The sequence below is a fragment of the Pteronotus mesoamericanus genome, unplaced genomic scaffold, assembly GCF_021234165.1.
Source record: "Pteronotus mesoamericanus isolate MK-2021 breed Mesoamerican mustached bat unplaced genomic scaffold, CSHL_Meso_final scaffold_705, whole genome shotgun sequence".
Lineage (NCBI taxonomy): Eukaryota > Metazoa > Chordata > Mammalia > Chiroptera > Mormoopidae > Pteronotus > Pteronotus mesoamericanus.
Window position 1 is genome coordinate 14,452,123 of NW_026555326.1, and position 24,573 is coordinate 14,476,695.

General features: G+C 51.6%; 3 protein-coding genes across 8 annotated transcripts; all 3 read left to right on the forward strand.

The window, feature by feature from the left end:
• The first annotated feature begins 2,213 nt into the window (after positions 1-2,213).
• CLK2 (CDC like kinase 2) lies at positions 2,214-11,387 on the forward strand. 5 transcript variants are annotated; one of them, XM_054563352.1, is made up of 13 exons: positions 2,214-2,349; positions 3,920-4,089; positions 5,011-5,239; positions 5,930-6,017; positions 6,368-6,434; positions 6,607-6,723; positions 7,824-7,990; positions 8,786-8,880; positions 9,507-9,636; positions 9,740-9,822; positions 9,977-10,056; positions 10,235-10,325; positions 10,874-11,387. In XM_054563352.1, the coding sequence occupies exons 2-13, from the start codon at positions 3,920-3,922 to the stop codon at positions 11,057-11,059; spliced, it is 1,503 nt and encodes a 500-aa protein (XP_054419327.1). In that variant the 5' UTR covers positions 2,214-2,349; the 3' UTR covers positions 11,060-11,387. The 5 variants fall into 5 exon arrangements, with proteins under 5 accessions (XP_054419327.1, XP_054419328.1, XP_054419329.1 ...); XM_054563353.1 differs by having other exon boundaries at positions 5,933-6,017; XM_054563354.1 differs by having other exon boundaries at positions 5,014-5,239.
• Positions 11,388-11,992: 605 nt separating this feature from the next.
• Positions 11,993-17,010, forward strand: SCAMP3 (secretory carrier membrane protein 3). 2 transcript variants are annotated; one of them, XM_054563357.1, is made up of 9 exons: positions 11,993-12,175; positions 12,514-12,591; positions 13,228-13,350; positions 13,435-13,555; positions 14,687-14,815; positions 15,273-15,432; positions 15,534-15,635; positions 16,158-16,275; positions 16,565-17,010. In XM_054563357.1, the coding sequence occupies exons 1-9, from the start codon at positions 12,110-12,112 to the stop codon at positions 16,709-16,711; spliced, it is 1,044 nt and encodes a 347-aa protein (XP_054419332.1). In that variant the 5' UTR covers positions 11,993-12,109; the 3' UTR covers positions 16,712-17,010. The 2 variants fall into 2 exon arrangements, with proteins under 2 accessions (XP_054419332.1, XP_054419333.1); XM_054563358.1 differs by having other exon boundaries at positions 13,231-13,350.
• Positions 17,011-17,569: 559 nt separating this feature from the next.
• Positions 17,570-24,008, forward strand: ENTREP3 (endosomal transmembrane epsin interactor 3). The gene is made up of 12 exons (XM_054563397.1): positions 17,570-18,390; positions 18,589-18,645; positions 18,841-18,951; positions 19,058-19,177; positions 19,322-19,429; positions 20,060-20,232; positions 20,365-20,464; positions 20,797-20,866; positions 21,145-21,693; positions 22,313-22,381; positions 22,468-22,721; positions 22,813-24,008. The coding sequence occupies exons 1-12, from the start codon at positions 18,166-18,168 to the stop codon at positions 22,984-22,986; spliced, it is 2,010 nt and encodes a 669-aa protein (XP_054419372.1). The 5' UTR covers positions 17,570-18,165; the 3' UTR covers positions 22,987-24,008.
• Positions 24,009-24,573: the final 565 nt, after the last annotated feature.

The window sequence follows — 24,573 nt, forward strand, 5'->3', positions numbered from 1 at the left end:
GACGCCCCAGGGCTTACACGCTTGGCCTCCTAGACCCTGTCACAGCCATCCAGGACCCCCGTGACCTTCCCAGAGTCAGAGCTGGTGCAGCCCGCGGGCTGGAGCACAAGCGTAGTCGGCTCGGAACTGCCGGCGCGCGGGGCAGAAGGGGTGTGGAGCCCAGGCTCTCCCGCCAGCTGGGTGCGGGTTTCACTGCGCCCCCTGGCGAGGTCCGCGCGAAAGCAGGGCAGAGCAGACGGGGGCGGGGCCGTCCGAGAGCCAGCCGGGAGAGGGTGGAGCCAATAAGTCGGTGTCTCGGCGGGACTCTGAAATGGGCGTGGCTTACCGAATAGAGGAGATTCTCCAAGTGTAATTGGAGAAAGGGAGACGCAGGAGGAGCCAAGAAGAGGGTGTGGCCTAGAGTTGACAGGCTTTTATTCCCTGGGTGTCAGGGAGGCGAAGCCCCCCGCAAGTGGCGGGAAAACCGGACTCAGGTTGTAGCTGGTAAGACTAAAGAGTGCGAGGGATTAGGAAGAGGCTTTTGGGATTCTTTTCTTCCCCACTCTCGCTCACGAACTTCCCTGTATTCCACTTTCTTTCTGTCGGCACTCTAGGCATATTCATTTCTTCTGTTCTCCATACGGCTCCCCCTGCTATTTCACTTTCTGAATTCTTTCTGCCAACCTTCACCAAATGTGACTCTGCTCGTCACTGAGTAGATGCTGAGAATACGACAGTTGGTTCAGACCTCATTTCCTCTAGGAAACCTAGAGACACATTTCGAGACTTCCTTTCCTCAGGTAGGGTCTAGTTAGAGCTTTCCAACAGTGTCCAGGTCACCACTGTTCATAACCACTCTTGTCACAAGGCTGCCGTTATCCATTGACAGGTGCTTTTCTCCCATTAGACTGTGAAGCTCTGAAGAACAGCAGCCTTGCATCTGGCAAAGTGCTGGACACATATTGGACACTCAGTAAATGCTTGTTGAATGAACGAACGATCTGGGAACGTGTTCTTCGAAGAGGAAGTGAATTTGCCATTCTGTCCTCTCAGCCTCTCATTACACTTTCTCTTCTATTTTAGGGAATTTTCCTAAACGCTTTCTGGCTAACTGATCTAATTTCAATCTGCCAATCCTCCATCCCAGTTCCCCTCTGATATTCTGACTTTAATATAGTTATCCTCAGGTTTTCATTTCCCTTTCTATTTCTGAATTCCTTCTACAGCGCGTGACTGCTCAGTGTTTCTCAAGGTCTGCTTCTCTTAATCCTTTTTTTTTTTTCAATTCAGTATACTTACACTTCTCATATTATGTATAAGTAAGTAACATATAGTTCTCAAGGGATTTCCCCTCTTTTGGCTCTCGATTCTCCTTCCCTCTATTTCTCAAAGTTTTCCTTCACAGCCATGCTCTCGACTCCACAAGGCCGAAGTCTCTCTTTGCTGTGATTAGGTAGCCGAACTGCTTTAAAAACTGGATATTTACAGACGATGTTGGAGGATCAGACCTCAGCCTCAAAACGTTTGCGGAGCGTCAACACTCTCTAAATAACAACGCTTTTATCTATCTATCTATCTATCTATCTATCTATCTATCTATCTATCTATTTCTTTCTCACCCGTTCATTGATTTTAGAGAGGGAGAGAAAGAGAGGAAACATCGAAGTGAGAAACGTTGATGGGTTGCCTCCCGCTCACGCCGTACTGTGTATGTGCCGTGATCGGGAATAGAATTTACAACATTTTGCTATACGGGGAGGACATTCCAACCAAGTGAGCCACACGGCCAGGAAATAATATTTTCTTTTAAATCTCCAAACCTAATTAAGTCAACAAAGTCTCATGAAAGGGGCAAAAAATTGAGGAGGGATAAAGAAGGACACGAGGCAGAGAGAGCCTGATGAGCCACAGCGACTCTTTCACGGTGCCTACGAACTTCCACGTTCCGCACTTCCCTCAGCTCTAGCTGGGGACGCCAGTCCCGCGAGCTAGGCGAGGACGCCGAGGCGTGCGCGGCCCTGGGGGCGGAGCCCCGGGGTAACTGGGAAGCGACGCAGGGCGTGCGTGCGTACGTGCTCGCTCACGGTGGCGGCGGCGGATCGGAGAGGCAAGAGCCGAAGACCCAGCTGGGATCGGGCCCCGGGCGGGGGCGGTGCGAGCGGCGCCCGGCGGATCCTCGGGGCGGGGACGGAGCCGGGGCGGGCGGGACTGGAGCGGAGCCCGGGAACGAGGCGGGAGGTCCCAGGGTCTCGGGTTGGGGGGGTTGAAGCCGCACTTCGTCGCCGCGGGGGTGCCGGGACTCCCGGCCGCAGTGCCGCCGCCATCACGGACTTCCTGTGGGACAAGCGCACGGGCCTCGCCGCCAGAACGGTGAGCGCGCGGTCCGGCGGGCCGCGCGTCCGCGCGGAAAGATGGCGACCGCAGGGCGGGAGGGGTAGGCTTGTGTTGGGGGCAAGGGACCAGGGCGAGATTTGGAGAGGAAGGGGGTTGAGACCTGCGAAGCTGCAGGAGTGAAGGTGGAAGATCAGCTTGCCTTAGGTGTATCCGGGAAGTATCCTATAGGAAACTTGGGAGGGACCAAAGTAGGGTGATGGAGTAGGGATAGCAGTGGTTCCAAAGATGAGAAAGAGCAGGATGTCAAAGTTGGACCAAGGCTGGAAAGAGGGGAGACAACCATGCTGTCACTTAAAGGATACGGAAAGAGTTTGACTCCAGAAATTAGTTCTGGATTTTCTGGGTAAGAAAGGAAAACAAAGATTTAGAAGTTGAGAAAGGTTGTAGGCTGGAGATGTTTTCTAGGGGAAGACCTATGAGGAACTTTGGTGGCAGTCTCTGTGTGGTGAGATGAGATAACATTTATATTGCTAAGCAATGATGGTGTACCTGGGAGAATCTTGTGTTTGCATCTTCTTGGCTTCCTGTAAGCCCTGTTAAGCTAGGACTGAATCAGATATACCCCTTCTCAATTTGAGGACGGTGGACAGAAGTAGCTCAGAGTGGGAGCCAGATTTTTGGGCCATTGGCTCTTCCACACCTAATCCTCCTCCCTACCAAGATTTCTGCCCATAGGCCTATTTTATTTCACTTTACCCTCCTATTATCATCTTCCTGGATTGTGACAGTGATTTCTCTCTGATCTTTCCCTGAAGGAAAAAGGATTTATGCACCATGCCATTCCAATTCCAATAACTGGAAAGGGGCTGGCTCTTAACGAAGTAGTGCTGATGTTAATTAAAAACCAGTTATTCTGTACTTCCTCAGCACAAAAAGGGAGGGGCCAGATAGGAAGCTGACTGCAGCTTGGGACCTGTATTAAAATCTCTCAAGGGGCGTTTGGCCAGAGATGCAAGAGATGATTAAGGTAGTTCAAGGGGCCAGGCCCAGGTCCCTAGAATTTGTTTGTATTTGGTATACACTGCTGTATGTAGAAATTGGTAAATGAGATTCATACCCTCAGGACACAGTTGGTTTACCTGGAGAAATAAGATACACTCTGAATAACTTTAAAACATTTATCGTAACAATGTATACTAACGCTTTAGATTTTGAGTTGTAAGGAACTCAGCATGACACAGATCTTAGATCTCAGCCAAGGAGGAATTATGGCATTCTCCATCAGTTACACCTTTTCACCTGTAAGGAGCTCTGGCCCAGACCTGAAGGTCTTTATGGAGACATGTTTGAGGAAAATCAGAGTGGAACAATGTGCTGAGTGGGGCGTAATTAAGGGATTGAGGAGGTTAAGGAGAGACTTCCTAAAGTTCTCAGCCCTAGTTAGTAGGCGAGTACTGTATGTAGTCCATTAAGGAGGGATTATAAGCACAGAGGTGGTAAAAAGAAATAGAAGAAAGTAGCTTAGCACCTCTGGAGCAGCCAGTCCTTGAAGAGGACTTCTGAAAACTCACTTTTCCCACTAATTCTGCTTTTTCTTCCCTTCCAGATGCCGCATCCCCGAAGGTACCATTCCTCAGAACGAGGCAGCCGGGGGAGTTACCTTGAGCACTATCGAAGCCGAAAGCATAAGAGACGAAGAAGCCGCTCCTGGTCAAGTAGCAGTGACCGGACACGAAGGCATCGACGGGAAGACAGCTACCATGTTCGTTCCCGGAGGTGAGGCCTCATACTCAAGGTCCCTCACTCATTCATTTGTTCAACAAAGATTTATTGGTTCCATGCTAAGCACTTGGGTGAAGGTGATGTTTAAGATGGATGACAAAATCAGGCATTTGCACTGTGATGTGAAGAGTGTTATCTTAGAGGAAGTATGCAGTAAGGAGCTGAGGAAATATCCAGTAGGTTTGGTTGGACTAGGACAGGAGGTGTAGTTTGAGGAAAATTCCCAGGGAATGTGACATCTAAGCTTGTCTGGAATATAAGGGTGAAGTATCCCAGGTGACAGGAAAGCAAATGCAGAAGACTAGGTAGGGACTGGCTCGGGCCAGGTAGCTCAGTTGGTTAGAGCGTCGTCCCGATACACCAAGGTTGTGGGTTCAATTCTCAGTCAGGGCGCATACGAGGATTAACCAGTGAGTATATAAATAAAATGCAACAACAAATTGTTTCTCTTGCTTTCTTTCTCTCTCTAAAATTAATCAATTTAAAAAGGTTTTTAAAAAGACTAGGAGCTGAGGTAGCTAATGGGCTAATAGATGAGACAGAGTTGGGTCTGCCTGGTTTTGATAACTTGGCATATTCTGCGGGAGGGATGGATTAGGGATAGTTTAAAGCAAAGCTGTATATCAGGAAAGGCTTGAAAAAGAAATGGCTCTTTGTTCAATTAAATCACTGTCGGGGAGGAGGTGACCCCCAGAGGTTGTCTTTTCTAAGGTCTTGGTGACATGCAGGTGGTGAGTACTCTGTGCTTAGTTACTTCACTTCTGTGGTCCTTGGTCCTCTCATAGACTTGATGGGTGTCTGGGAGCCATTTTTCCAGCAGTACTCTTGTCCTCACTGAGGGAGGACCTTGTCACATGGTGTGGCAAGGAATGTACCCTGAACAGATGTACCTAATGGGTGTTCATTGTCCAACAGCAGCTATGACGACCGTTCCTCTGACCGGAGAGCCTATGACCGGCGATACTGTGGCAGCTATAGACGCAATGACTATAGCCGGGATCGGGGAGATGCGTACTATGACACGGACTACCGGCATTCCTACGAATACCATCGGGAGAACACCAGTTACCGCAGCCAGCGCAGCAGCCGGAGGAAGCACAGACGGCGGAGGCGGCGCAGCCGGACTTTCAGTCGCTCGTCTTCGGTGAGTGCCAGCCCAGGCCCTTCCTCTTCCCTCTCCTCTTCAGCCTTCTGGGACCCTGGTAAGTGAGAAGTATCCTTGTTCTCAGCTGAGCATTGGGGCGTGAACACTGAGGTGGACACTGAGTCTGTCTCCTCTCTTGGAAGCTCTTCGACTTGTGGAGGGCCCCACAGTCTGCTGTGGAGATGGATGGGCACAGAGCATTTGTGAACCCCATTGCCCTCCCTGGCATGCTGGCCTTACTGTGTTGAGAGCAGCTCTTCCGCCCCAGAGGCCTGCACTCTCTAATGGGAACTTTGCTTGTGAACTGCCTTTCTCCCCCAAGCCCTGGGCTCCATGGCCCCCTCAGCAGGTGGGCTTGGGTGGGGGAAAGGGAAGATTTGTGCCTGCCTGGAAGGGCATTGTGTAGAGCATGGGGTTGTGGATGACATTGGCAACGACACCACTTCTCTGCTCTGCCCATGCCTCTCCTTGTTCCTGTTTTGGGTTTGGGACTTGGGGTTATGCGCCGCTCTCTCTTCTCACCCCGATCCTCCTTACTGCATCTGACATGTTCCCTTCCACTGTCCCCCATCATCGTCTGTCCCCCCTGGCTGGGCGCCTGTGACCGGTGGCCCCTCCACCACCCACCCCGCCTCCCTCCGGCCCCCGCTCCGACACCTGGCTTGCTCCGACCCCCCTGCCCCCCGACAGCAGCACAGCAGCCGGAGAGCCAAGAGTGTAGAGGACGACGCTGAGGGCCACCTCATCTACCACGTCGGGGACTGGCTACAAGAGCGATGTACAAGCCAAATCGTAACACTCCTATAGCCTGTAATGGTCCTATAGCCATCCTAACGTCCCGAGCCAACCTAAGTCACAGCCTCTTTTGCCTTTTCTCAGTGGTGTTGTTTATCTGGGTGGTTTGAGTTGCTGTTGAGAATTGACCTCTGCTGTCCACTCCCAGCTCTCATGGCCCCTGGGTTAAAGGTGGTGGGAATCACGCAGGGGTTTTCTTCCCCTGTGACCATCTGTATCTGTTCCCCCTTCCTTCATTTCACCCCAGGTTGCTGTACCCTTTTTACTTCCAACTCAGCTCATTCCCCACCTTCTCTCCCTCCCTCTCCCCGACCCTGGTCTTTTTCATTTCAGATGAAATCGTAAGCACCTTGGGAGAGGGGACCTTTGGCAGAGTTGTGCAGTGTGTGGACCATCGCAGGTAATTGTCAGCCACCACACCCCCATACCTGCTGGGCATAAAGAGGTAGTGAGGGTTATCTGGGGCTTATTTGCTGATTAGCCAAATGTAGGATTCCTTAATGCCCGGACAGCCCCATTCAATTTGAGATGTTCTTGAGAACCCAGCAAAAGCCTCTTCTGCCAACCTACAGGGGTGGGGCTCGAGTTGCCTTGAAGATTATTAAAAATGTGGAAAAGTATAAGGAAGCAGCTCGACTTGAAATCAACGTCCTGGAGAAAATCAACGAGAAGGACCCTGACAACAAGAAGTAAGCAGGCATGCAACTTGTGTGGCTCAGCGGTTTGGTTGGTTGGAGCGTTGTCTTGCAAGCCAAGGGTTTTGGGTTTGATTCCCGGTCAGGGCACATACCTAAGTTTCAGGTTGGATCACGGGTACAAAAGCACAGGATCCCTGGTCTGGGTGCATGTGGGAGACAGCCAGTTGATATTTCTGACGTTAGTGTTTTTCTCACTTCATTCCTCTCTCCGTTTCTTCCTTCTTTCTAAAAGCAATTTAAAAACAAAGTTCTCTGTTGAGGATTAAAAGAAGAAGAAGAAGTAGTAAGCAAGCAAAGGAGTATGTGGGGGTGCTGAGAAGCTTCACCCCTCAGGAAAATCTGCCCAACCTGACTAAGGCAGGCAGGAGAGTCTCCTCATCCAATCATCTTTTGTTCATCATCTTAGAGTAGTAGAACATTAGAGCAGGAAAGGAGGGTCTGTGATATGCTCTTAATTCATTTCCCTTGTTTTTTAGGCAGTTAAATTGCTCTGTCGTTTGGCTCCAGCTTAGGGTGGCCTCTGTAGGGATCTACCCTGGAAATGACTCTGAGAATTAACATTTTTGTCAAAAAAAAAAAAAAATAGGGCTTTTATTACCTAGAACTATGCTGAGGAGGTCACAGACATTTATATGTAATATTTTTGTTCACATACATTCCATAAGCCAAATATAAGAGCGTTAAGTGAACACATAAAAAGACAATTGATACAAACATGGGCCTAATGGTAGCTTATGGTGAGTGAATTTCAGGAATGGGAGGTGGGGTCAGGATTTAGGAGTGACAGTTTGACAATTCAGGGTCAGCACTAGAGTCTGGCACTTAGCAGCTCTTAAGCAAATAGAAATTTTTTTAAGTGTTTAAAAGTTTTCAGGAAAATGGTTTGAATCTTTCTAGGTAGTGCCTCTCCTGTCATGTCTGCCAGAAAGGCCATTTACTAGCTGAACTGAATTTTGTTGGCAGTATTAGCTGGCATGCTTTTACACAAGTGTACAGTATCAACAGCTCTGCAGCCCCTTCTTGTTGGAGGAGTGGTAAGCAGATGGGAGTTCATCAGACGTTCATTTCCCTTCCGCCTTCTCTCTTCCCAGCCTCTGTGTCCAGATGTTTGACTGGTTTGACTACCATGGCCACATGTGTATCTCCTTTGAGCTTCTGGGACTTAGCACCTTCGATTTCCTCAAAGACAACAACTACCTGCCCTACCCCATCCACCAAGTGCGCCACATGGCCTTCCAGCTCTGCCAGGCCGTCAAGTGTGAGTGGGGCGGGCCGAGGTGGACTCTGGGGCAGTCCCTTCCTCCATTGGACCTCTTCTGTCTCAGTTGGGCCCTGGTGAAGCCCCTAAACAGTCAACTTGATTGTCTGCACTTCTGTTATTCACTGTCATGTTGACATTTCCTCCTCTTCTGAATTAACTCCTTGACTGATGTCCTCACCACCACTGATTGCTTTTACTTCACATCTAACCAAGGAGGAGCTGGAAGACAAAGCCTTTGAAATCAAAGCACTTTAATACTTTTTTTTTCCTCATTCCCTTCCTTGGGAAGTGTAAGTCAGGCAGCAAGCACAAAGAGACAAAAGGACGACTCAAGCTAGAGGTTTACATGTGTCTAAGCTGAGATCCTCTTCATTCCCAGCAAAGCAGGTGGATGCAGGGAGTAGCGCAGCCAAGGGGCCAGGTAGGGAATCCAGACTAGTACATAGTTACTCTTGAGTGTCCTTAACAATACAGTTTTGCAGAGTTGAATTCACACAATGTCAGGTCAAAAATACAAGCCATAGCAAACTCTTTATGCTTCAGTTGAGAATCACATATGTATCTACATTAATAAGCAAACTCTTTATGCTTCAGTTGAGAATCACATATGTATCTACATTAATAGGATGTCTTAGACCAGGTGTTTCATTTGGATGTAGAGCAAAAAGCAGTGTAGTGATTTTGGACCTGCCTCCTCACCAGCTTGGAGCTAGGTGACCAAGCCTGGGATCAGCTGGCGCCATTTAGCCCTGGCTGCCTGTACCAACCATGACCTGGCCTTTTCCCCTGCAGTCCTCCATGATAACAAGCTGACACATACGGACCTCAAGCCTGAAAATATTCTGTTTGTGAATTCAGACTATGAGCTCACCTACAACCTAGAGAAGGTAAGATGGACGGGTTTTCCCCCTTGACCAATGAGGGCAGGCAGCTGTACCACTTTGCCTCTCTCTCAGCCCTTTCTGGCCTCTTTTTACTATTTTCTCCCACATTTTTCTCTTGGTCTGGTTCTGACTGACTAAAACCAGAATACCAGAATAGATTGAAAGGGAGAGATTAAAGGAGACTTAAATTGGAAGAGAAATTGGAAAAAGAATTTCAGATAACTTTCTAATCTAGCGGAAATGCTTTTAAGGTTCTTGCTTTGAATTTCTGTTTTTTGTAAGGAAAGCTCAGCTCCCTGACTGACGAGAGTTCATGGCAATCTCGCCAAAGGAAGCTCTCCCTCCCTTTGCAACTTGTTACATACATATTTTCAGAAAAGCACCAGTCACTTGCGTATTGTTTTCAGATGCACAGAAACTTGCTACGAGTCTATAATTGTTCATTTATCCTCTTCCTTCCAAACGCCTAAAGAACTCTGCAGGCTATAAGGAAGGCAGGAGACTGGAGTGTGTGGGGGCAGGTAGGCAGGTCAAAGTTGCTTTTTAAAGGCTCAAAAGCACGTCAGAGAATAGTGTTGGAACCTCAGTCTGTGGTGCAGAGGGTCATTCTCTTCCTGCTTTGCTCCTAGAAGCGAGATGAGCGCAGTGTGAAGAGCACAGCTGTACGGGTGGTAGACTTTGGCAGTGCCACCTTTGACCATGAACACCATAGTACCATTGTCTCCACTCGCCATTACCGGGCACCAGAGGTCATCCTGGGTAAGGGGGAAGGACAGGCTTGTTCAAGTATGTAAGCGGGTGTGGTGGTGAGGGTTGCATCCCCCAAAAATCATAACACCTTTTCCTTCCCATTCCTACCCAGAGTTGGGCTGGTCACAGCCTTGTGATGTGTGGAGCATAGGCTGCATCATCTTTGAGTACTATGTTGGCTTCACTCTCTTCCAAGTAAGTGGTTATACGACCACCTGACATTCTCATCCCAGATTTCCTTATCTGCTGAGGACTTGCCTCCTTGCTTCTCCACATTGCTTATCTTCCTGGCAGCTAGTCCTCAGCATCCCTTCCTACTCCCATGCTTACCTCTGGCTTTCTTTCCCAGACCCATGACAACAGAGAGCATCTAGCCATGATGGAAAGGATTTTGGGTCCTATCCCTTCCCGGATGATCCGAAAAACAAGGTGAACTTTGAGTGGGAGGGACTTAACCCTTTTCCTTCTCTCTATACAAATGGTCAATATCACATCATTTTCTTTTTTCTTTGACACCTCCCCTCCCAGCTACTCAGATGGGGGAATAAGGGAATTATCCCACAGTAAGAGGAGCCTCCTGATTCCTCAACCTCCCCTTCCCCTCTAGGAAGCAGAAATATTTCTATCGGGGTCGCCTGGATTGGGATGAGAACACATCAGCTGGGCGCTACGTTCGAGAAAACTGCAAACCACTGCGGGTGAGCCAGGCTGGGGATCAGTAGTGTCCACCACCCAGAGGTCACTTCCTAAGGTGTTTTGCTTCTGGAATGTATTTCCCAGGCACAGGGTTAGGAAGAAGGGGAGGAATACTAAAGGAAGACATTTTTGGTTAATTGAAGAGAGATAAGAGGGAGTGGTATCGTAGAGGGAAGGCTATCAGGCAGCCATGTCCTTCTTGAGCCAATCAGAGACCAAAGCAGTGTTCTGGATTCCTTGGGTCAGAGAACAGAATAAACGACTTTTGAAGAGCTTAAATTTTAATGTCATGTGGAGATAAAGAAGATTCATGAAGTTGACAAGGATACACAAATAAGAGGAACTTTCAGAGTATGAGGCAGTGATTGTGCTAGTGGGAAGGTAGGGTAAGCTGTAATATCAGAAGCAGACACGGTGTGGTCCTGCTAAGATAGCGTTTGTAATGGTTGTAAGCAGAGTCTCCGTCCTCCAAAATTAAAAGTTAGGGCCTTGAAGAAGGCAGGGTTTGTAAGGCATTGTGCCTCACCTTTTTCCTGCCCTCCACCACCAGCGGTATCTGACCTCAGAGGCAGAGGAACACCACCAGCTCTTCGATCTGATTGAAAGCATGCTAGAATATGAACCTGCTAAGCGTCTGACCTTGGGTGAAGCCCTTCAGCATCCTTTCTTCACCCGCCTTCGGGCTGAGCCACCCAGTTCCAAGTTGTGGGACTCCAGTCGGGATATCAGTCGGTGACGATCAGACCCGGGACCCCCCTGCATCTCTAGCAGCAGTGGGTGTCCAATCCAGGACACTGGTGCTTTTTTATACAAGAGAACAGAGCCGGAGCTCACTCCTTCCTCTTGGCTCCCTATATACCTGTGAATATGTGAAATAGTGTAAATATGAAAGAGCTTGTACCCTGCCTTGTACATAATGCTTTTCCATTCTATACTTTTCCCATCCTCACTTGCCCCTTGTCAGTTGAGTTGGATAGGGGCAGGATGAGGTAACCAGGTGGCATCCATCCCATGTTTTATAAGGAATTTTGTATAGTCTTTGTGAAATAAAATGACGTGCTTCATCTGACCTCCATCCCCGGAGTTTGAGGTTTGGGAATGCTGGGGTGGAGGGATGAGGAGATCGGCAACCTTTCTGAGTTTGGGTATGAAGTGAGTCCCATCTTACCTTCTAAAATTAGGCCACCGGTTTATCTAGTTTGCTTCAGGGGAGGGTAGTGATGAGTGGGATTAACATTTCTTGGACGGTAGAATAAAAGGGTTATGAGATGGCACTTCTTTGGTCAGGAATAATGAGGGTTGGGAAGAAGGACCGACTACTAGAGCCATTAGGCTGGACCACAAGCTAGAACCAGATATCCAGGTTTTTAGGGGGGGAAAAATTTTGTTCAATTGGGCTACTTCAAGGCGGCAGCCACCACCGGTGGCAAGACTCCCATCATACATCTCGGGAGACTGGGACGGACCGTGACTCAGACGCGAAGCTTTCTGGGAGGTGTAGTTCGTTGGTGGGGCGGTCACGTGGAAGAAAGAGGCGGTGCTTGCAACAGGACTAGGTTAGAGGTGTCACGTGAGATACTTCCGGCTTTGCTTTTCGCCCAGACGCAGGCGCAACCCAGTACTGCTGCAGGAATCCTTGTGACTCTTCCGGTTGGTGTAGCCAATCCAAGCACAGAGAAGCGGGGCGGACCGAGAGGAGCGGAGGGAACACTGAGAGTCGCTGCCGCCGCTAGTGCCGCAGCAGGGGCGCGTAGGGAAGGGGGCGGCCTAGGCCGCAGTTGCAACTATGGCTCAAAGCAGAGATGGTGGAAATCCGTTCGCTGAGGCCGGCGAACTTGACAACCCTTTTCAGGTGACTTGCGCCGGCCTCCTTTGGGCAACTGGGTTGACTCTTCTCGGTTCTGGAGGATGGGGCTAAGTCATATTCCTATTCGTGACGTTTGATCCGTGGAAAGGCCGCCACGTGGGGGCGATGGTGACTCCAGACTAGTGAGCAGCCTTGGGGAGCGGGCTCTGCCCCTGTAAGGAACTGGCACTGGCAGTGAGGGGTGAAGGATTTGGAGCAAATGTTGGGACAAGAGCGTGACCCCCAAGGTGCAGTCCTTGGGGCCACAGCCAATTTAGAAGAGGCCTTTGTGAGTTCCCTGTGAGGTGTCTGGTGCCTGCTGAGCCCCAGGTCTCTGCCCGCAGGACCCAGCTGTGATCCAGCACCGACCCAGCCAGCAGTATGCCACGCTTGACGTCTACAACCCTTTTGAGGTCCGAGAGGTGAGAGTCAGAAAAGCACAGGAGGGCAGGGAAGGAGAGCGTATGCCAGTAAGCCCACTCTGTCGGGGTACAGGGGGCTTTTCTGCATGCAAAGGAAGGAAGAAACACGAGGTTCTTATTAGCTCCCTGAGAGTGGTCTGCCATGGGATGCCTAATTCTTCTGGAGACACCAGGGTCAAGGATCCATCCAGTTGGAGCTCTAAATGTCTGTCCTGTTAGGACCTGGAGGTTGGCCAGGACATAACCAAGGGTCTGTCTGGGGAGGCTCTGAAGAAAAGCAAGGATGAAGCTAGTTGGAGTTGAGGAGAAAACAGACTCTGCTAAGGTGTGCCATTAGAAGGCAGTTACTAAGGAGGACTAGACATATCTGTCTCACTGGAATAAGAAATAGAGTTTTAAAAAGTTGGGGAAGTAGTGCTTTGAGTTCTGGCTAGGGAATCTGATGTGAGGTGAAGAGAGCTGCTGCAGGTTTTAAAGGAGGTCTCTGACATAAACATAAGAACTAGCTTGCTGTCGACTGGGGTAGGGGAGCTTCTGTCTTTGGTAATGAATTCTAGTTGTAAAGGTATTCAGGCCAATTCTAGATTCCTGAATTATGAATGGACTAAATGATCTGTAAGATCTTTTTAAACCCAGCAGCCACCACCAGCCTATGAGCCTCCTGTCCCTGCCCCGTTGCCTCCACCCTCAGCTCCCTCCCAGTCCTCCAGAAAGCTCAGCCCCACAGAACCCAAGAACTATGGCTCATACAGCACCCAGGTAAACAGGGTATGTGGGTGGTGGCTGGGAAGTGAGGCCATCCCTGGGACCCAGGGCTCACATCTCTCTGCTCATACTGGGCAGGCTTCAGCTGCGGCAGCCACAGCAGAGCTGCTAAAGAAGCAGGAAGAGCTCAACAAGAAGGCAGAGGAGCTGGACCGGAGAGAGCGAGAGCTGCAACATGCTGCCCTGGGGGGCACAGCTAGTAAGTGGATCCATGATAGGGCAGGGAGGAAATCTCACAGTTTAAAGGAGAAAAGAAAAAAACCTAAGAGCATGGGTACTGCAGCCAGACTGCAGAGTTTGAGTTAGGGTGCTATCACTTATTAATAGTGAGCTCTTAGGCAAGTTACTTAATGTTGAGTGCTTCAGGTTCCTTACTTGTAAAATAAGAATAATGGTTGTACCTGTTTGACAGAATTGTTGTGGGGGTTAATTGAGGTCACCTGCACAAAAGTACCATATCGTGCCATGAATGTGCACCTACGGTTTTGACCCAAACTTTCAGGAAAAAAAACCTTCCATTTTAATTTTTTTATTTTTACTTCTTATTTATATTTAGGGAAAAAAACTGATTATTATATCCCAGGGTATTATTTTGCATACAGAAATAGTTATTGTTTTCTAGAGTTACTCTTTTAATGCATAACCATATATAAAAGACTTAAAAACATTTATATAGATATGGAATTAGCATTACTCATGTATAATGCACATCATTTTTCCCTCAGAAATTTAGGCAAAACAGTGTGCATTATACACAGCAAAATACGGTACTTGGCACAGTACTTAAAAGTTGTAAGTAGTAAAACTCAAGGTTCCCCCCATCCCAAAGATTTTCTTGCCCTGGCTGGTGTAGCTGAGTGGGTTGGGCTTCATCCCCAGGACTAAAAGGTCACCGGTTCCCTTCCTGGTCAGAGCACATGCCTGGGTTGCAGGCCAGGTCCCTGGTTGGTGGCTTGCAAGAGACAACCAATTGATATTTTTCTCGCACATCAATGTTTCTGTAGAGAGAAGGGGAGAGAGGGAGAAAGAGAAGCATCGATGTATGGGAGAAACATTAATTGGTTGCCTCTCCTATGTGCCCCATTATGGGACCTGGCCCGCAACCCAGGCATGTGCTCTGACTGGGAATGGAACTGGAGACCTTTCGCTTTGGAGGACAGCACCCAACCAATGGAGCCATACCAGTCAGGGCTCAGTATTATTTCTGTTCCTCTCCCTCATCTCCTTTGACCCCAAGTTGGAGTTAGAAGAGAGGATCTAGGGTGGAAGGAAGGGGAAGTGATTCCTTCATTGGTTCTGCCTTACTTTCTGCTCTCTTTTTGCCTTACAGCTCGACAGAACAATTGGCCCCCTCTACCATCTTTTTGCCCAGTTCAGCCTTGCTTTTTCCAGGACATCTCCATGGAGATCCCACAAGAATTTCAGAAGACAGTGTCCACCATGTACTACCTCTGGATGTGTGAGTAGTGAGAAGCTTTTTGGAGAAAGAGTACAGGTAGTAACTTGTACGTCTTTCCTGCCCTGGAACCCACTCACCTAGAACTAGATATTTCGCTTCTCTTTCCCGTTTGAGTTGAAGGCTAATCTCTCTAGGATCTTTCTGGGTTACTCCTTTTATACAATTTAGAACTTATTCTCCAGCCTTCTAGCAAATATGTGTTCTTGCTCTGTCCCCCTCCCTTGTCCTCATGAATGAACATATTCTGAATCCTTTAATTGTCTTTGCAAAGGGGATTATACATGATTGAGATTTGCTTTTTCTGTCTCCCTGCTGAGTTGAGGATTCTGTAAGGGCAGAAATGACCTTCCTTTCCGTATCCTGCCATGTTTGGTGAGGGTTATTGGGTGGGTTTGTATGGGGAAGAGCTTTCATTGCAGTCCAGAAGGAGCCGTCATCCTGTCCCTCCGTCTGTTAGGCAGCACTCTGGCTCTTCTCCTGAATTTCCTCGCCTGCCTTGCCAGCTTCTGTGTGGAAACCAGCAATGGCTCAGGCTTCGGGCTCTCTGTCCTCTGGGTCCTCCTTTTCACTCCCTGCTCCTTCGTCTGTTGGTACCGCCCCATGTATAAGGCTTTCCGGTAAGTTGGGGGGCCGGGGGGATGGGGGAGTTTGAATGGACCCCCACAATCTGCTCCTCCATCCCTAATTCTCCCATTCTCCCCACTTTTTCTTCTTGCAGGAGCGACAGTTCATTCAATTTCTTCGTTTTCTTCTTCATTTTCTTCGCCCAAGATGTGCTCTTTGTCCTCCAGGCCATTGGCATCCCAGGTTGGGGGTTCAGGTCCGTGAGGCTGCTGTCTGCTCTCATCCCACTGCTCTAGACCAAGTCAGGGTACTGGAGTGGGAGTTGGTCAGCACAAGGAAATGTGATTTTTATCCTTGGGGAGCGCTAGTTTACTGAGAGAGAACATACTTCCAGGATAGAGAGCCCAGACAGAACTCTAGACAGGCATAGATTGAGGGGAAGGTCAATCTGAGAAGACTTACTGGAGGAGGTATGTGTAATCATGGTTGAAAGGGAGAGGGAGTATCTCCAACAGAAGTGTCCATATTTAGAGTGAAGATGTCTGGAAGAGAGCTTGGAGAGCTAGGAGTTAATGGTTCAAAAGCTGGGATTAAACTATGAAGAGAGTGGATGTAGTTTGGGATTGTGGTGCATGGAAAGCTGCCAGACTGATAGAGTGACCCTCGATGGAAAGGGTGAGAATAGGGTAGGTTTGAAACAACCAGTGGAGAAGCTGGGAAGACAGAGACTGAGCTGTGAACAGGCCACCTTCACTGTCACACTTGTCTCTCTTCACAGTGGCTGGATCTCCACTCTGGTGGTGCTGAAGACCAACACGGCTGTAGCTGTGCTCATGCTTCTGGTTGCCCTGTTCTTCACTGGCATCGCTGTTCTGGGAATTGTGATGCTAAAGCGGGTGAGGGGCTGTGTTGAAGGTGGGGCCAAGAGAGTGAGATCATGTGTCCCGAGGGGCCTGGGTGGAACATTCAGGAGGAACTGGGGAGGGCCAGGCTGATGGGCGGGTTCCAAGCTAATGGACCTCTGAGGTAGGGGGAGTGTTTGTGTGTGTGTTGGGAGGGCGCCAAGAAGGAAAACCTGGAGCAGCAGGCTGGAGAGTGGTGGCGGCGGTGGCGGTGGTGGTGTTGGGTTTGAGTGGAGTAGCAGTGGCTGGAACGTGCTGTGATTTCTCTGCCCTGTACTTGCAGATCCACTCCTTGTACCGCCGCACAGGTGCCAGCTTTCAGAAGGCCCAGCAAGAATTTGCTGCAGGTGTTTTCTCCAACCCTGCAGTGCGAACCGCAGCTGCCAATGCAGCCGCTGGGGCTGCCGAAAATGCCTTCCGGGCCCCGTGACCCTTGACTGGGATGCCCTCGCCCTGCCACTTGAGGGGGCTGATTTAGCCCCCCTCCCTGAGGTCTCTGGGACTTGGTGAGACATTACTATTCGATGTCTCCTCTTTAGTGCCCCCCAACCCCACAGCTGTGACTGCTGAACCTGATTTAAGGGTGTGGGGAGGCCACTGCACCACGTCCCCCCCGCCCCCATCGCCCAGTCAGGCCACAATGCTGCCACCCCTTACACACCCCAACCAAGCTTCCCTTTGCTGTGCCAAGGCTGTTGCTTCGGTTATTTAAATAAAAAGAAAGTGGAACTGGAACTCATTCCTGTTTCTGGAATTTTTACTGGGAACCAGGCCTTATGAAAAAGAAACTATGAAGAGAACTGGAGTGGAAGCAGAGTGAATTCCAAAAGGAAGCTCAGGCCTGGCTTTAGGGTGAATTGTGAGCTGTCCAGGGTGGGGCAGCACAGCCCGCTGACTGGGTGGCTGGCGCAGGAAGAGCGGGGGAAGTCCACCTCTGGGGGTGGAATCGCGATTGGGCGTGGAATCCGGGAGCCCTGCTCCCCATTCCTCCATTAATGACCCGGTGAGAGCCGCTGCCTCTGCTGGGAACGCTGTGGGACCAGGGGCCTGAGAGGCTGGGTGGGGCCCAAGTGGGAGCCCAAAGGGTGGTTGACTCGGGCCTGGATCCAGTTAAAGGCAGGGACTGGAGAGTGCCTTACCTTACGGGTAGATGCGCCTGCCTACCCTGTCGCCAGCTCCTGCCCTCCCCCTCCTTCAGGGTCTCTGGCCAAGACTACAACTCCCGGGGTGCACCGCGCAGCCACGCCCCTCCTCTCACACCATCCCATTCCCATCCTCCCCGCTCCAAACCCGCTGCAGCGGGAGCTAGGGGAACGGAGCATGGTGGGGAGGGGAGCGGTGCAGGCGACTCAGGAGACAGCGCACCGTGGCCTCTCCCCACCAACCCGCCTCGGATCCCACTGGACACTCCGGGGGCACATCGATCGCCCCTCTAGAGTCACCCACGCCGACCCTTTCCCTCTTCTCTAGACTTCTTTGCCATCCTCTCGTCTTTACCCTCCCTACCCTTTCCTGGGTTCCCGACCTCCATCCTCTCCTCACTTCCTCTCCTCACTCCTGGACCGGCCCTTCTCGGTGCCCCTCTTCCCTAGGGAGATGCGATGAACCTGTGCCCCGGCGTCCTCATCGGCGTCCTCATCGCCATCCCGGGCACGGTGCCCGGCCAGTGGTGGGGAGGGAGCACTCCGCGGCCCCTCTGTGACATCCTTCCCTTGGCCCCCACCCCAGCTGGAGTCCCTGGGCCAGGCCCTAGGGGACCCAGCCAGGGGGTGGGCTTTAGAGCCAATTGGGTGGAGAGAAGGAAGGACGGGGCCTTGGGCACCTCTGAGATGCTCCCAAGTGGCAGGGGGAGCCGAGTGAGGCACAGGCAACCAGGAGGCAGGCATGATGCCCTCGCCTAGTGACTCCAGCCGCTCGCTTACCAGCCGGCCCAGTACCTGGGGCCTTACCCACCTCCGCCTCCACCGACCCTGGCTGCAGGCCCTGCTCACCCTGGGGCTGGCCCAGGTGCTCCTGGGCATCCTGGTGGTCACCTTCAGCATGGTATCCTCCTCCGTCACCACCACCGAGAGCATCAAGAGGTCCTGCCCATCTTGGGCTGGATTCTCGGTGAGTTGGGCACACAGTTATTGGGTGGGGGTGGCTCCTTGGGCCCCACCTCTCCACACCATCTGCCAGCCCAAGTCCTGGCCTTTCCTCCCTCTCCTGGTTCTCTTCCCTCCTTCCAGGGCTGGGTGCACCCTGTGGTGAGGGGCTCACTCAGGTGCCTCTCCTGCCGGGCTAAGCCTGTGCCCACTCTGTCTCCAGCTGGCGTTCTCCGGGGTGGTTGGCATTGTGTCCTGGAAGCGGCCATTCACTTTAGTGGTAGGTGCCAGGGTCTGCTGCCCACTGGGAGGCAGGTGCCCAACACCTGAGGGGATGCCCACTTATGCCTTCAAGAAGGGAACTGGCTCTCCACGTCATCCAGGCACGAATGTGTGTGAAAGAGGGTTCCTCCCTTCTTGGTAGCTTTCCACTCCTGAGGGTCCCAGCCCTGAATCTGTGCCCTGTTTTCCCCAGATCTCCTTCTTCTCCTTGCTTTCGGTGCTGTGTGTCATGCTCAGCATGGCTGGCTCTGTTCTCTCCTGTAAGAACGCCCAGCTGGCCCAAGACCTCCAAGACTGCTCCATGGTGAGATTTGAGGAGGGTGAGCCAGAGAGAACTGATTGGGGGACATGTGAGGGACACCTGGGTCTGTCCTGACCCTGTCTGCTTCACCCTCCCCACTCCCACTCAGGAAGGAAAGGTCTGTCTGTGCTGTCCATCCATTTCCTTCCTCCGGTCCTGTCTAGAGTCAGGGCAGGGACTGAAAGTTGCCCCTAACTCCACCTGTGATGAAGCCCGAGGGGTGCTCAAGGTGAGCATGCATTCCCCACCTCTACCATTCCTTCCTCCCCTACCATGCCTCGCTTTCTGGGGTCCTCACAGGCCCAGAACATGTGGAATTTACTCCTCCCCAGACCTCCCTGACATCCCTCTTTTTCTCTCTTTCCTTTCCCAGAATCTGCTCTTCAGCGTCTGTGGGCTCACCATTTGTGCCTGCATAATCTGTAGCCTCTCAGCTATTGTCTGCTGCATCCAAATCTTCTCCCTGGACCTCGTGCACTCGGTGAGTGGGGTAGCTGGGGTCAAGGCCAAGGTAAAATGGGAGGGAGCAGGGGTGTGTTTGCTGGGACTAGGGTTCGGGGGGTTGGTGAGTACAGCACTGGCTTCTGAGCATCAGAGATTGTGGATCACCTATTAGAAATGTCTTTACAGTAAGACTATATTTCAGGGGTCATTTCCATGGTTCATTACTAAAAATGTCTATTATTGTAGTGATGTTCCAAGGTGGGTGAGGAGGAGGAACGATTGGAAGAAAGAGAAATATGTAATGCCAGTCCAGTCTGCGACCAGGAGAGGGGTCTTTAGAGAGTGGGACTAAAAGTTGGGTGGAGTCAAGAAGATCCTAGATGGGGGTGGGGATGAAGGGTTGATGTTCTGGTGAGGACAGAGAGCAGGTGGTGATCCCGGGTGCAGATGGGGTCATAAAGAGGGGGAATTTTTAGATGGGCAGGGCCAGAGATGGTCCTGGGTGGGGACAGGGTTAGAGAAGAAGCTGATTTGGGCTGAGGGAGGGACCAGAACGGAGCTGCTTTAAGGGGGCAGGGCCAGAAAAATGTAGATGAGCTAGGAGTTTGGGAGCCAGGGAACTGTACTCCCAGAAACCGGGCTTGCTGACCTGCTTGCTCCTCAGCAGCTGGCCCCTGAGCACTCAGTCTCAGGTCCCCTGGGGCCTCTGGGCTGTACTTCCTCGCCCCCAGCCCCTCTCCTACACACCATGCTGGACCTGGAGGAATTTGTACCGCCTGTGCCCCCGCCTCCCTACTACCCCCCAGAGTACACCTGCAGCTCAGAAACAGATGCACAGAGGTGAGTCCTGGTGGAGTCCTGCTGAGGAAACTAAGGTAGGGGAAGGGGGCTTCAGCAGCAGTCTGGATTGGCGGGGAAGATCTTTGTGGCATAGTCCCCTTCAGGTTTTGACTGTCTCCCTTTTCCCACCAGCATCACCTACAATGGCTCCATGGACAGCCCAGTGCCCTTGTACCCTACCGATTGCCCCCCTTCTTATGAGGCTGTCATGGGGCTGCGAGGAGACAGCCAGGTGAGAGCAGGGCTTAGTGTGGGCCAGGGAGCTGGGGCTAGAGCATGAAAAGCTGAGTGAGCTGCAGTCATTGGATACAGATAATATTTCTCATGATCTTATAACGCTAGCACATCCACTGTCATCTTTGATCTTCCCTAGAGCATGGTGAGGTGGGTGGGGGAGGAAGCATTATTTCTATTTTACAGATACAGAAGCCGAGGCTCACATAAGTGACTTGTACAAAGCGACAAAGCTGGACTGGAATCTAGGTCTCCAGAGTTCTGTCCAGTACGTGGGAGTGGCCATATCAGCGTGGAGAGCTGGATCCTTGACCCTTGTGTCTTCTGCAGGGCACTCTGTTTGATCCTCAGCTTCATGATGGCTCCTGTATCTGTGAGCGAGTGGCCTCCATTGTAGATGGTGAGCGGAAAGTGGGGAGGGTGGACAAGGGCTGGCTGCCTGGGATAGCAGAGCTGGGATAGCAGAGAAGGGGCAGACAAGTCTGAGTTGCTGGCGTGTGGACACGCGGGGGCGGCGGGGGGTGGGGGGGGAGTGTTTCTTGGAATCCTGGACTTAACTGTGTGTCCTTTGAGATAAAACTGGAGACAGAGTGGCCCTCTAGAGGCTGGGCCTGAGAAAAGAGGAACTGCCTAGGCCTGGTTGGGCTGGTGCTACCCTGCGCCCCCTGCTGCCCACAGTGTCCATGGACAGCGGGTCTCTGGTGCTGTCAGCCATTGGCGACCTCCCCGGGGGATCCAGCCCATCAGAGGACTCGTGCCTGCTGGAGCTGCAGGGCTCCGTACGCTCCGTGGACTACGTGCTCTTCCGCTCCATTCAGCGCAGCCGCGCAGGCTACTGCCTCAGCCTGGACTGCGGCCTTCGCGGCCCCTTTGAGGACAGCCCTCTGCCCCGGAGGCCCCCTCGGGCTGCCCGCTCCTATTCCTGCTCTGCCCCGGAGGCCCCACCCACTCTGGGTGCCCCCACAGCTGCCCGCAGCTGTCACAGGCTGGAGGGCTGGCCGCCTTGGGTGGGACCCTGCTTCCCAGAGCTAAGGCGAAGGGTCCCCAAGGGAGGCAGCCGAGCAGCGGCAGCCCCTCCCACAAGAGCCCCCACCCGCCGTTTCAGCGATAGCTCAGGTTCCCTCACCCCACCGGGGCACCGGCCTCCTCATCTGGCTCCCCCCGCACCGCTGCTGCTGCTGCCGCGGTCCCACAGTGACCCAGGCATCACCACCTCCAGCGACACTGGTGAGCACTCCACTACCACCACCCCCTGCCCTCCCCACCCCCCACCAGCAACACCAACAAGGTTCAGGAAAGGGCAGGCACTAGGAGTTAGAAGGCCAGTGATGGCCACCAGGATCTGGGACACTGTTGAGGTCCCTGAAGAGGTTTAAAGGGTGAGTTCACTCTTGCAGGAGACAATGCTTGAGTGCTAACCTCCTAGAAACAACATCAATAACTTCATGACTAAAAGAGGAGGATTTGTTATTTGAAACCAATTCCACAGCTCACAGCTTGGGCCAGTTACCAAGCCTCAGTTTCTCGCCTATAAAACAGGTATTACAATAGTACTTCCACCATAGATACTATAAAGTTACTGAGAAATTAGGTAATGTAAGTAAAATGCTTAGCACAAAAACCGCTGATTTCCACCATTATGTGCCAAGTCCTGGGGAGGATACTGCCGTAGTCCGTCGTGGTGAATTGTGCCCTCTCTGGGAGGGGACGATGCCCCCTTGGTTGGGGACGGGGGCTGGGAGCTGTGAGAACTCCTCTGGGCTTGACTTCTCACAGTGGGGTGGCAGGATGGGAGGTGTGTCCGTTGGGCACTTCCATTCAGTCCCAGTCTCTCTCTCCTCCCCAGCTGTCTTCAGGGATCTTTATACCAAAGTGCTTGAGGAAGAAGCCGCTTCTGTTTCCTCTGCAGATACAGGTCAGGCATGTTGTTAGTGCCCAGGGGTCGGGCCTCTCTGCACCTCCCAGTCTACCCACTCTACCTCTCTCTGTCTCTATCCCCAGGGCTCTGCTCTGAAGCCTGCCTCTTCCGTCTAGCTCGCTGCCCTTCCCCCAAGTTGCTACGTGCTCGATCGGCCGAGAAACGGCGCCCTGTTCCCACCTACCAGAAGGTCCCCTTGCCCTCAGGCCCTGCACCTGCCCATTCACTGGGGGACCTAAAGGGCAGCTGGCCAGGCCGGAGCTTGGTCACTCGTTTCCTCCAGATGTCCAGGAAAGCCCCAGACCCCAGTGGGAATGGAGCCCATGGGCATAAGCAGGTAGGCATTAGGGAAGCCTGGGAAGGTACCCAGGAAAGCCTAGAGCTTCAGGTTGTGCTACACTGATGTCCTCTCCTGTGTCCCCCTTCAGGTGCCCCAGAGCCTGTGGGGACGACCAGGCCGAGAAAGCCTCCATCTTCGAAGCTGTGGGGATCTGAGCTCCAGCTCCTCCCTGCGGCGCCTCCTGTCTGGCCGCAGGCTGGAGCGTGGTACCCGCCCCCACAGCCTCAGCCTCAATGGGGGCAGCCGGGAGACTGGGCTCTGATGTGGGCTTCTTGCTACATTGAACAGACCCAGATGAATGCTGGGCCACAGGCACCAGCTGGTTGGGACCAGCAGCCTGCAGCATTCCCTTGCACTGGCTGACACAAAAAGAAACCTGCTGTATACCCCCAAAATTATCCTTTTCCCTCCTACCTCTGGGGGCTTCTGCTGCTTGCCTCTGCTCCTCTGGCCTGGGAGAGCTTCTGTCCTGTACTGCATGAATAATCAAGCTGTGGGGGGAGATATCCTGCTTACAGCATTGGAGAAAGAAAATAATCCAGTCTTACCCTCCCCCCTCCCCCCAGCATGAGAGTAGCTCTCTGATTTGCCAGGGGCATTATGGCTAGAGCAAGGCATGTCCCAGGTATTTAAGCATAAAGGGCAGTGTGTCTGTGCAACTGGGTGGTGAAGCATGAAGAGTCATAAAAATCTGGGTGGCTTCTCAGCTCTGCCACCTGTAGCTGCATGAACTTGGGCAAGTTATTTAACCTCAATTTCATGACCTGTAAGACATTGTGAGGACAGATGTTTGTAAAACTCTTAACACACTACGTAAGCCTTCAATAAATTTCAATTTTCCCCTTCTCTTCTGGATCATTGGTTACCATCATTGAAATGTGTTCTAGCATCTTTCATAGATGAAACTCTTTCAGGGCTTACCTTTAGTTCCAGCTAGCACACTGTATCTCTGCTCCTTTTCCTAGGAGAACAGTTTCTCTTCTTTTCCTGCACTTCTGTACCCATTCCACTACCTCTTCCCAGGCACTGCTCTTGATAAAGTTTTCAACAACCAAAAGGTGACCATTTCTCAACCTCTAAGAAGCGCTTACCCAGAAAATCAGTATCTTTCCTCGACTTTTTTCCTCTCTTATCTTTGAAGATATCATGTTCTCCTATTTCCTCCTCTACTTTTACTTGGTAGCTTTTACACCTCTGCCGTACTACTTAGCAATAGAGGGCCCCAGGGCTCTCCCCTGGGCCCTTTTCTGTTCTCCCTCTGTCTGTAGATGGCACTGCCACAATCCAGGGCTTAAATACTTTCTATGTGTTCATGGACAAGTCCCTCCTTGACCTCTCCATGGACTCAAACCTCCAATTTCACATCTCTGCTTGGATGTCTAATGGGCATCTCAGCCTCAGCATGGCCACGACTGAACTCCTGATTCCGCCCCAGCACCTGGTCCTCTTCCACTGTTCCATCTCCATGAGGGGCACCACCACTCACCCACCTGCATATTCCAAAAGCTTGGGACTCAGACTGATTTCTTCTTTTCCCTCATCCAACACACCTAGTTCTATCCTGAATTCATCCATGTCTCACCAGCTACCTAGTTCAAGCCACCAAGCACTGTCAGCACCTGAATTGATCTATCTTCTCGTTTCCTAACAATATCCATTCTTCACTCAGCAAAATAAGAAATCACGTCACCCTAGCTGGTATGGCTCAGTGGATTGAGTGCCAGCCTGTGGACCAAAAGGTTGCCAGTTCAATTCCTAGTTAGGGAACATGCCTGGGTTGCAGGCTAGGTCCCCAGGTCGGGGCTTAAGAGAGAAAACTGATTGCTGCTTCACACATCCTGTTCTCTCT